At 44.7% G+C, this 12,134-nt stretch overlaps 1 protein-coding gene across 1 annotated transcript in view; it reads left to right on the top strand.

The window, feature by feature from the left end:
* TLL2 (tolloid like 2) overlaps positions 1-11,372 on the top strand; it is an 83,638-nt gene extending 72,266 nt beyond the window's left edge. Inside the window, exons 14-21 of the mRNA XM_058810281.1 lie at positions 1,061-1,186; positions 2,915-3,075; positions 4,419-4,599; positions 5,892-6,017; positions 6,831-6,958; positions 7,765-7,978; positions 9,003-9,253; positions 10,400-11,372. Of these exons, the coding sequence (XP_058666264.1) occupies positions 1,061-1,186; positions 2,915-3,075; positions 4,419-4,599; positions 5,892-6,017; positions 6,831-6,958; positions 7,765-7,978; positions 9,003-9,253; positions 10,400-10,534 (1,322 nt within the window). The 3' untranslated portion in view covers positions 10,535-11,372. The remainder of the gene's footprint in view (positions 1-1,060; positions 1,187-2,914; positions 3,076-4,418; positions 4,600-5,891; positions 6,018-6,830; positions 6,959-7,764; positions 7,979-9,002; positions 9,254-10,399) is intronic.
* The last annotated feature ends 762 nt before the right edge of the window (positions 11,373-12,134 follow it).

Raw genomic sequence — 12,134 nt, 5'->3', positions numbered from 1 at the left:
AGGAGAGAAGAATGAGAAGAAGCAGCAGGGTCATGTACTGCTTTGGCTCCCCATCCCCTCCTGCCTTTGCATACCCATGGCTTTGCTGAAGGGGCTGAGTGTCACTTGTAGGGGTACAAGGCAGGGGGAGAAGGGCTTGGAGTGAAGCTGAGCCGACAAAGGGAAGCAGAAAGATGTTTTCTCTAAGTGTTTTAACATATTTGTTTTCAGTTTTGGTTTCCTCATACCTAAATCAGCACTCAGATATTTATATTAATTGGCAGTAAATTAAGTTAAATTCCCCAGAACTGAGTCTGTTTGAACAGAACAGTAATTGGTGGATAATTTGTCTGCTCAACCCAGAACTTTTTTGCTCTTATTCTTCCTGTTTTCTTCCTCATTCCATGGGAGTGGCAGGCCAGGGAATGATCCAACAGCAAGATGGGAGTTTGGCTGCTAGCTGAGGTTAACCCACCACAGCTATGTTAATAAAACTGTCTGTTAAGGGATGCATGTGGAATCAGGGGTCAGGGTGAGAAGCCAGGGCCTATCTTTGTATTAAAATGTCAGTTCAGGTTGTTGAGATGTGATTGAAGAACCTGACTTCAGAGTCTAGGACAGCAAGATTCATGTGCCTGTGAAAAGACAAATACTGGCATGTCCTGCCAGCTCCTTTGCAGCACCCTGTTCCGTGGGGTATCACCTCCCTCAGCTCCATTACTGTGTGGGCCATAGTGGGTTACTTCCTGGTAGCTCAAGTTACTCAAGAGGGTGAGGAATTTAAAACAAACAATTCAAAGCCAAAAAATGGCATATGAGAACAAAAGGCAGTGAAGTCTTTACAGTGTTTTCCTGCTTGTGTCTAGCAAAAGCACTGTTGGCAAGTAGCAGTAATGGCAGTCCTTAATGGTTCTGGTGTTAGGAGTATTTCAGCACTTGTGAGCTCTGCTGCAGTGCCTGCTCCACAGCCTTGGCTCAGCAGTCAGGGCTCTGTTCCTTCTGTCCAGAAGGGTTGCATGAGGAATATCAGGGTGTTTGGGTGGTCAGGAAAGTGCTACTTGCTCTGGTTTTCTCCTGACAGAGATGGATGAGTGTTCTCTGCCGGACAATGGTGGGTGTGAGCAGCACTGTGAGAACACACTGGGCAGTTACAAATGCACCTGTGAGCCTGGCTATGAGTTGACAGCTGATAAAAAGAGCTGTGAAGGTAAGTAACCCACAGATTGAACCACCTGACTCTAGGAGAGGTACTACAGCTATAAATGGAATTGAACAGTGTTGGTGTGATTTTCCTTACCCCTCCATCCTCTTTATTTCACTTTATTTTGCCCCAACAGATATTTTTGGTTTTTTTAAAATCTTACATTAAGAAACAAGTTTTGGTTCAAAAAACCCTGAAAATGCTCTGATTTATACTGCTAATCATCCCTAAAGCCAGTTGACCTTCATGGCCAGAGATTGCTGTTCAGACCAGATCTCCCACAGTGCAACATGATGGAGGCAGGCATTACAACCTAACCATTGAGTGGCCCAAAAGTGTTTAAATCAAACACTGAATTTATTTGTTTTTCATAAAGGAATTTACTTCATATAATAAAATATCAATGTTGTGTCTGCATGCAAAACATGCTTTTCCACACTGAAGAGAATTTTCCTCCCTTCCTCTTTTATGAAGAAAAAACCTCCATGTCTATAATAGAAGGTGTTTGTGTCAGCTTTCTAGAGAGTTAATCTCATGCAACAAGTGTTGCTTCTACCAACAATACAGTTGTTGGTGTGCTGAAAACCCATCCACTGTTCTTGTCTCAAAACTCTGTCTGTAGGGACATTTGGGGAGCTCCACATGCTATCAGTGTGCTCTCAACATCACCTGGTTTGCCCTGCCTTCTGCTTTGGTCAAACTGTTTGGGTAAGAGTGCTGTTGACTTGGTGAGGGCAGTCAGGTGTGTGCAAAAGGCTTCTGAAAGCTTTTTTTTTTCTCCATAATCCCTCACAATTTTAGCAAGCCAGTTGCTAAATTGCTATAACTTGGGAGGGTTTTTTCTGAACTTCATTCTTAACCTCCTATTTTAAACTTCATTTGTGGGCAAAACAGAAGGGATAGTCTTTGAAATCGTAGCAATATACATCAGAGTAAATTGCTTTTTTTTTCTCCAAAACCACTTGCTTGCTACTCTATTAGTATTGAAGCTGCTCCCTTGGGTTAGGGTTAGTCCTCTTAATGCAAAATGATGCTGGGAACAAGACACAGAAAGCTTTTATCCCTGTGGGTTTTGATGATGTGGCTATATCTCATTATTCTCAAGAAACAGCAAGGTAAAAAAATGCTTTGTTGCAAATAGAATTTTGCAGCAAATTGAGATTTACTCCTTTGAGGTAATAGTCCTGCCCTCCCACAAGAGGATGAAGTTGAGATGTCTTAAATTTTTAAAGGCTGTGGGATAATACAGCTAAGTCTTGACTTTGCCTTCAACTTTCCCTAGAGAAGATGCAATCCAAATATAATAAACCACTGAAGAGTTGACAGGAATGTCTTCCCTATGATTCCATTATCTTGTAATTGTTCCATTACTAATAAGCTTAAAATAGTAAGGTTTGCAGCACTGAGTGTAGGTGAATTTACCAAGCTGGGCTTTACAGCCATGTTGTGCATGTCAAGTCAACTGATTCACAGAAAACCCAAGGAGGGAGATGAAAAAGGAAATTAAGTCTTACCTGTTGGCTCTCAGGGCCATAGCCTCATTGGGAGGTGATTTACTGCAGGTGAAGTTTCTGTCTTCTTCACACTTCCCAGCATTTTAAGCCTGTTCTGGAGGCTGGGGTTTGAAATGTGCCACCCACCAGGATCTGGTTCATTTGCTAGTTAGCACTGTGGCCCAATCTGTGTGTGTGAACAGAACCAAGTAAAACTTGTGTTCATTTATTGCCTCTCCAGCTGCCTGTGGGGGCTTCATCACCAAGCTCAATGGGACCATTACTAGCCCTGGATGGCCCAAGGAATATCCTACTAACAAAAACTGCGTCTGGCAGGTGGTAGCTCCAGCCCAGTACCGGATCTCTCTGCAGTTCGAAGTGTTTGAGCTGGAAGGCAATGATGTACGTAACCAGTCCCTGCATCTCAGAGGTGGGACTACTGGCTAAATCAGAACTGGATAAACCCTTGGGGTACAAGGAGGAGGAGGCTCTGTCTTACTGGTGGAGCTCCTGGTTGTTTTCCCACCCTCAATGTAAATACAACAATAACAGTGACTCTTCTCCTTGAAGTCTGGATTTGCTTTCTCTATGGAGTGGAAGGATTAAAGCTGTTCTATTATAAGTGGGTGCAATGGTTTAACCAATCTGGCAACTAAGCACCACACAACTGCTCACTCTCTTTCCTCCGTGGAGAGGAATGGGGGAGAGAATCAGAAAGGTAAAAGTGAGAGAAACTCATGAGTTGAGTTTAATAGATAAAGCAAAAGCCACTCATGCAAGCAAAGAAAAATGAGGAATTAGTTCACTACTTCCCATGGGCAGGCAGGTGTTCAGCCATCTTCAGGAGATCCAGGCTCCATCACACATAGTAGTTACTGGGGAAGACAGACAATGTCACTCCAAATGTCTCCCCTTCCTGCTTCTTCTCTCTACTCACCCCCACTTTATATACTAGGTATGATCTCTTGTGGTATGCAATATCGATTTGTTCAGTGAGGATCAGCTGTCCTGGCCATGTCCCCTCCCAGCTCCCTGAGCACCCCCAGCCTCCTCACTGGTGGAGCAGTACAAGAAGCAAAAAAAGGTCTTGACTCCATGCAACTCCTGCTCAGCAGCAACAAAATGTCTTGATATTATCAAGCCTCTTCTCAGCACAAATCCAAAACACAGCCCAGTGCCAGTCACCGTGAAGAAAATTTAATCTAGCCCGGCCAAAACCAGCACAATGGGCTTATTTTCTCTACTAGTTTTGCATAATTGTAGGTATTTTCCATCCCTAATAGGTGTCCCGCCTCCCACCTCTCCAGTGCTGCTTTTGCAGGAAAATAGTTGGAAATAAACAATGAGTTCTTCAATGCTAAAGGAAGTAACAGTAAAAGAGTGTGTTCTCTGCCATGCACGGTAAAGTTTGAGCAAAGCACTCAGGTCTGCATTTCCCTGCTGTAAATGGGGCACTTCCATAATTCAAGAGGCTGCTAAAGTTCATTCAACACTGTCAGGTTCTTGGATAAGGTGGAAATAATTACTTTTGCTAAATTCACTGAACCTTTCCTCTTTTGAAAAAGACACCCATCATTTAAGATCAGGGCAGCAAGTGAAGGGGTGAGAAAACTGACAGAGGAGATTTTTCGCAAGTTAGGAATGTATTTGAGTACAAGGCTGTTTCTGTTCCTTCTCTGTCCCCTTCCTCTGAAATGCTCTGTTCCAAGGCCACAGAGCTAAGAAATCTCTTCCTCTCTTGGCAGGTCTGTAAATATGACTATGTTGAGGTTCGTAGTGAGCTGGCTTCTGATTCCAAGCTACATGGCAAATTCTGTGGCTCAGAGAAGCCTGAAGTAATCACATCATATGGCAACAACATGAGACTGGAGTTCAAATCTGACAACACGGTCTCCAAGAAAGGCTTTAAAGTTCACTACTTCTCTGGTATGTGGCTGTATTCTTTCATTTGCTGACCTGTCTCCTCTGACTGAACCTCGTGGTTTTGGTGAATTTTCTTCGACATCCTGTCAGAGCCTGACCTGGTTCATTAAATCTAAAAGTGTGGTTGCTCTGTTCTGTGTTACCTTCATCTTGGGTTCTCAGTGCAGTGTATGGTCCAGTTTCGTAGTGTGGTGTCAGCAAGATGGATGAGTTCCATCAATGCCTCCAGTCCTTCAACAGCAGGAAGCAATGTGGAACCTAACCCTGGAAATTGTTTCTGTCCCTAGAAGATTAGAGGAAAGCTTTTTCCTCTGAAACTAGAAGATTTCAAAAATTTCCAGTTGTGTTCTATATAGTAATCATTCCCATGAAAGCAGCATGTACTAGTGGAAGTTTTTCATCCTGTTCTCAGTCCTTTGTCAGTGATGTGCCTTGTTGGCAGGCAGTTCTGGAGGTTACCTGTATGTCATTTGGAAGCAGAAATTCAATTTCGTTGCATCTCTCCAGCAGAGGCCTAGGAGTATTAATGCTTTTGAGGAGAATGATCAGAAAAAACAGCCTTGAATTAGGACAGGTGCAGAGTAGAATCAGGACTAAGGGTTTGCCTTAATAAATTGTACAGGAGGAAGGATGAGGTGGGTATGATTCATCTAGAAATACGTTTGGGAGTGAAGAGACAGATTAATTTAATGAGATCTAGGGAGAGCATTATCCCAAGAAAAAGTAGAGATAAACTTCTCATGCATTAAAGTGGACTGGAAACCATGAGCAGATCCTATGCTCAGAAAGTGAGACTGAGGAAAGCATAGTCCTGAACACACAGGAGTCAAGATCCACTGAGGCATATTTCAGCTTTAGGGAGCAGCTCATACTTTAGATCTTCTTCATCAGCTGGCTGTTTGTGCTCAGACAGAGCTATTTAGAAATGGAGGCTCACTAGAGCACATAAGAATGTGAAAATATGAAGTAGATTTTTATCTCAGCTAGTGAATTTGTTTGATGATTTTCCTGGGCTCTATTGTTAAGGAATGAGATGCTGCTCTAGATTTCTTTTAGACAGGAGTGTTTTACCAATAACTTATATTATAGAATAGAACACATTTGTGATACATCTTATGGAATGCGAGGCAGTTGAAGAGAATAGGATCTGGACTGAAAAGCTGACTGGACTAATCCAGCAGTATAGTTGGAGGTTTACATTGCTATCTACCAGCCTGGGTATGGGGCTCTCAGCTGGTGACTGTGGTAGGTTGTGTCACTGTTAACTCACTATTTGTTGGTTTGATCCTGCCCAGACAAGGATGAATGCTCCAAAGACAATGGTGGTTGCCAGCACGAATGTATCAACACCTTTGGGAGCTATATGTGCCAGTGCAGAAATGGCTTCGTGCTGCATGAAAACGGCCATGACTGTAAAGAAGGTAAAGTCCCCACTCCTGCCCTCAGGAATGCCAAGGTACTCCAAACACTGTTTGGTTTACCTGTGCTGAAAGGAAGTTTGTACAGCTTACCAAGTAAGGGCAGTGAAAAAGCCCTAGCTAGCTGCAAAACTGGCTAGAAATAGGACCATTCCCATTCCCCAGTCTTGCTCTCTATATGCCCACAGGGAACAGACAGGGTGGGGAGTGAAATTTGACTTGCAAAAGGAGCAGTTGTGGGACATCATCATTAGACTGGTCACTGCTGCTTCATTTAATTATTGTGTGTGAGTCAGAAGAGAAAGGATGGGCTGATCTAACCACTTGCTGATGCCAAAACTACCTTTCTTCCTGCACCGCTATCCCTGCTGTGTGCTCCCATGGCTTTCCTGTATATGGTTTAGGGTCCTTGTCTGACCTCTCCATGAGCTGATAAAGCTCTCCAAATTGGCAAAACAAGGCAAGGCTGAGATAGATAGCTCCGGAGCCAGCACTGCGGAGGGGTTGACATTATGGCCCTGGCAACAGGGCAGATGAGGTGAAGGAGCAGGAGAGTAGATTAGGGTGTGAGGACATAGGTTAGGTTAATGAGGCCCAGGAGAGTGAGATGGTCCCTTTCCCCATCACCAGGTTAGCTCAAAATAAGTACAGGACAACCCCACCAGAACTATGGAGTAATAGTAAAAGGTCTTGTTTGGTGACTGAAGCCTTCCATATCTCTGCCCTGCAGAGGGTCTCAGTGGGCAGAGAGGACCATGTGGGACACTGCAGGGTTGCCATGTGAGACTTGCCCCAATGCGATTTCTCTCTCCCAAGCTGGTTGTGAGCACAAGCTGAGTGGTGCAGAGGGAATGATGAGCAGTCCCAACTGGCCTGACAAGTATCCCAGCCGGAAAGAGTGCACCTGGGACATCTCTGCAACACCTGGCCACCGAGTGAAAGTAGTGAGTAGCCAGAGAGCGGGTGTGTGAGGCAAGAAGCAGACTGGGTTGTGAGCAGCTGAAGTGACTCCCCACTACCACTCTGTGAGTGGGAGGCTGATGCCCTCAGGTCCTGTTTGGGGCTCTTGGAGGAGAGTTTTCTGCGAGGCTGCCCTGGCTTGCAGAAGGGCAGATCTCAGAGGGACACAAGGCAGAGGAGAGGCAGCTTGGAGGAGGCTCCAGCAGATGACAGCTGTAGAGGATTTCCCTCCGTGAACAGATGGCATAAATGCCCTCCCACCCCTACCCCTCCTTGTGAGCCACTCTCTTGGGGCCATTTCTATATAAGGTGGTGGCTGAGCCAGCCCCCAGCCCCTCTGAGGGAGAGGTGTCAGGCCCATTTTACATCATGCCCTGATGCAAATGGTAGGACATGCCCAAAGCTGTGCAGATGGCCAATATGTTGGGGGAAATAATCCCTGTGCTGAGTGGAAGTGATGTTACAGAACTGCCCTTCTGGTGTGCTGGGCAGAATTTCCAGCCAGAAAAATAAGTGTTATGAGGCTTGGATTTGATAACTGTTGTCAGGCACACATGTGAGGCAGCAAGACTGAGGCAACACAGCACACTGATATGGAATTCTGATCTTTGCCACCTTGAGATCACTCTTCTCTGAAAGTAAATTATTCTGTTTTAGTTTATGGGGAGAGTGGGACACATGTACCATTTGATCTGTTTCTCACTTGGCATTTCACTGTATGCTAAATAGTCAGATTTACTGTCTTAATTCTCCATATTAACTGTCTTAATTCTCCATATTCTTGCTCTAGACCTTCAATGAGTTTGAGATTGAGCAGCACCAAGAATGTGCCTATGACCACTTAGAAGTGTATGATGGGCCCAACAGCAAGTCACCTGTCCTTGGGCGCTTCTGTGGCAGCAAGAAACCAGACCCTGTAGTGGCTTCTACCAACAAGATGTTCCTCAGGTTTTACTCTGATGCTTCTGTGCAAAGGAGAGGTTTCCAGGCAAAGCACAGCACAGGTAAGCTGGTTGCCTGCCAATACCCCAGTGCCAAAAGATGTCATCAAGTCTCACTACATTTTTTACTAGGTAAAAACAGATACACCTTGCTCCTAAATAAGCTTAGCCTAGGTTTTAAGTGGTGTACATTCAGTTCCCAGACTGCTGCCAGTGTCATACCATAAATACCAGTGCCCATAACAGCTCCAAATTCTCTTGGTATTGGACATTCCTGTTCAGGCTCTTTTGTTTAATTTGAGGTATTTGGTTGAGCAATAATCCCTTTTGTTCCACATCAACCATTGGACAAGGAGGTGATGCAATTTAGCCCATGTACTGGCCCACCCTCAGAACAGGCCCACATTAGATTGATTGTAGTAGAAGCAGAGCTGTGCTGTGGATGACACAGCTTGATTCTCCTATCTGTGCAGCCCAGAGGTGGGTGTGTTGTGCCAACATTCATTTCTTTGAAATCCCTGCCACTGTAAATAGATGAAACATGCTCGAAGTAGCCGTGCACGTGACACTGGTGAAGAAGTGTCTTCCTCATTGGCTGCAGGAAAGCTCTGCTAAAGCACACATGTTCTACACAAACAAAGGGCTACTTTTGTGCATTGTGTGGACAGAAAAGGATTGTTTTGGTCACCAGTTTTCTGATGTGCTTCTGCTTCCTGCTGACAAAATACTTGGGGTCAGAATTTCATCTACGGGACAAATGCAAAGAGCAAAGTGATTTTTTTCTAATACAATAAAATTTCCCAGAATATGTGTCAAAAACCCTGTCCTACAGTCTAAACTGATCACCTCTTTCCATGTGTGTTCTGTACCAAAAAAACCAAGTTCCTCTAAGCTCTGTGGGTCTTTGGATTCATGGGTGTCTGTAGAATTCACTGGTTTATTGTAGTTTGGTGCAGTGTTTAATTACCTTTCCTATTGCACTTCAAGCTGGAAGTCTTCTCTGCTTATGACTGACCCAAAAGTGGGATGAGTCTTTGTTGTGACTAAGAACGTTGAAAGACTGTTTTGTGTCCTTTTCTCCCTTCAGAGTGTGGTGGGATCTTAAAGGCTGAAGTACAAGCTAAGGATCTGTATTCCCATGCTCAGTATGGGGACAACAACTACCCAGGTCAAGCCAACTGTGAATGGGTGATTGTAGCAGAAGATGGTTATGGGGTGGAGCTAATATTCCAGATGTTTGAGATAGAGGAGGAGGCTGACTGTGGGTACGACTACATGGAGATTTACGATGGTTACGACAGCACTGCACCCCGTCTGGGACGCTTCTGTGGCTCGGGGGTAAGCCATGAGAGCAGGGATTTCAGAGGGGTCACTGAGAGGGCCAAGGAAGTACCCTCATACTGTTTTTGGGGAGGGGCAGCTGTCATAACTCGTACTGAGAATGCTTTGTGGCTGGGTTTTGCTTCTTTCCCTTCCTCAGGAGATCACGACCATTTTCTGTTACACAGTGTTGGCTGGAAAATTCTTCCTGACTGTCCTTTGTAGCCCAGGGCCATGTACAGCAGGATGAGACTGCCATGCTGCTGTGCCCCAGACCTGCCATCAGTCTTGTGTAAATGTGGGAAATAGCTTCTAAAGGCCAGTTTCATCCTGTGTTGTTTTCTGGCTCAAGCCAAGTTGTCTTGTGGCTGTGCAAGGGTGAACGGTGGAGAGACTTAGAGCTGTGTGATGCTTGCTGCTGTCCCCTAAACTGTCACCTGCATCCCCATTACTAGAAGTGATTCTAACATGAGTAATGGTGTGTGGTTTTTGAAATCAGAAGGTCTGTGTTTGATTTGTCTAGGCCTTCAGCAATGAAATGGAGATGTCTCTTATTGAATTTAAAGAGAGACAGTCAGGGACCAGGTGTGTGGAAGAAATTCTCACAAACTGGGGAAATGGTGTGGAAACCAAGGCAAATAAAGGCAGAGCAGCTTGGTGTGAAGAAGCTCAAGGCAGCTGGGTAGTAATCTACCTACCTGCACGCTGATGAATGAAGATGGCTGGGAAAGGGAAGCACAAGGAGATTGCAGCAGGTCACAATAGTGTGGGACATAACCAGAAAGGTCATGTAAGATAAGTACCTGAGTTATCTGAACCCCAGGAGAGCCTCAGCTGCAAAACAATTTCTAGTTTTCTCCTGAAAAGACAATGACAAATTTGAGTAAACCTGAAGACTGGAATGAGAATATTCAGAGAGGTCTGTGAAAAAAGCAGCTGGAAGGACTGGGGTTGTAGAGTGGACTGACATCAGTCTTCAAACATAAAGAACAAAGGAATGTGCTTAGGAAGGCAGATAAGGGCAGGAGGTACTGAGCATTCAAGTCTCCATGTTTACTGGCCAAACTGTCTTCACTGTGGGCTTAAACTCTAGTGTCGTGATGCAGACAGTTATTTAGTCTCCATATTTGACTACTGTGTACTGTCTTCTTTCCTTTTCTGCAGCCTCTGGAAGAAATCTATTCTGCAGGGGATTCCATTATGATTCGATTCCATACAGATGACACCATCAACAAGAAAGGATTTCATGCCCGATACATAAGTACCAAATTTCAGGATGCATTGCACATGAAAAAATAGTTTGACTGCTCCTCACAGATATTCCCCTGAAGATTGAGACATTTAACTGTGATCTTTGTCTTTTATTTTTAAAGCTTCTGTGCACTTGGCCAAAAGCAGTGTACATTATTTTCTGTAACTAAAACTAAATCCAGTCTCAAAGGTTTGCCTCTGCAATTATTAGCATGACCCTTTCTTGTTAACCTACCCAGGACCAAAAAATTGTGTTTTAATCATACCTGCCAGGGCATAAACATTGTATTTTGCACAACTTGCCATGGGGCTGAATGAAGACTGAACTTGAATTGAGAATAGCCTTCATCTCTTGCATATCTTGTTTCTAGGTGACATTTCCCAAGCATCCACATGAGCTGTCTGAACATGTTTTCTGGAGCAAGTGTTTTGGACAGACATCCAGTAGGATTTTTTCAAAGGACTTTGTGAGCCACACCCTACCTGCCCCAACTACTCTGTGCAATAAGAGACCAACCATATGGCTGTGCCTGCATCACTCTTTCTGTCCTCTCTATTACTGTCTTGCTTATTGTTGAGTGGAGAGCAAGGCAGGGGACAGGGACAGTCTCTTCTAGCTACTTGGATTCCAGGGAATGAGGAGGACACAGTATTTGGTTTGTAGTAATTGTCATGGTATATGTTGAATGGAAATACTTCAATGCAGTGCTCAAGGCAAGGGCGGAGTGGCTGACAGGGAAATGTGGTGAGATGCAAGGCAAAGCTGTATGATGGTGGCAAAGCTCAGTGTTGACAGCCTGCCCCAGTTATATCACCATGCATGGCAGCTCAGAGGGCTGTGGCAGCACTCCAGGCCCTGTCTTTAATAAGGAATCTCTCCTTCTCACTCCACCCATGCCTGCTTTCTCAGCCTTCTTTACACTGCTTCCTTTCTGTAGTACCACTTCCCTGTGAGCCCTTCCTTTTCATAGTGGAGCTGCTCTCCCCAGGGCTCCCTACCACAACCTAGAGGTGCTCTGCAACTTCAGCTGGCCAGAACATCTCGCTGAAGAAAACACTGGGGCAGGGGAAATCATGGTGTCCCTGAGGCAGAGGGACACAGGCCATGCTAAGGTCAGCTTTGGTGATCTCTGGGAACCTGTCAAACTTGCAACCTGCAGGCATGGGGCTAGAAATGGAAGAGTTCTTCTGGTTTCTGCTTCCTCCCCATTTGTCACTGGTGCTGGCCCAGTCTCTTAACTTCACGGCAAGGCTGCAAGTGAGATGGTAACTTTGACTTAGAGCACTTAAGAGTTATAAAGCTCAGACATGTTCTTGTTTGCCTATGAGAGCTATGCAGCCACAGGCTTGAAGAATTAACAGGTAGCTTGGTGCTTCTTTCAGAAAAAAAAAAAAAAAGTATGTTTTGGGGGAACCACTGTAACTGAGCAGTTGACATGGGAGGAAAAAAAATACTTAATTCTGAATGTTTCATTAAGGCACTCACGGGCAATTATGAGCTAAAAGCTGAGGTATGTTAGCTTTAATAAAGTATTTATAATCCAAGGATTGCTATGTTTACATAACCATTGTGCTGTCAGGCTTTGGAGCGGCACCTCCTCTCTGGTGTATGACTGTGGAGAAGCGTGGGGCCAGTGCCACTGTCTGA

Source organism: Ammospiza caudacuta, chromosome 9, assembly GCF_027887145.1.
Source record: "Ammospiza caudacuta isolate bAmmCau1 chromosome 9, bAmmCau1.pri, whole genome shotgun sequence".
Lineage (NCBI taxonomy): Eukaryota > Metazoa > Chordata > Aves > Passeriformes > Passerellidae > Ammospiza > Ammospiza caudacuta.
This window is presented reverse-complemented; position numbering and strand designations above follow the sequence as displayed.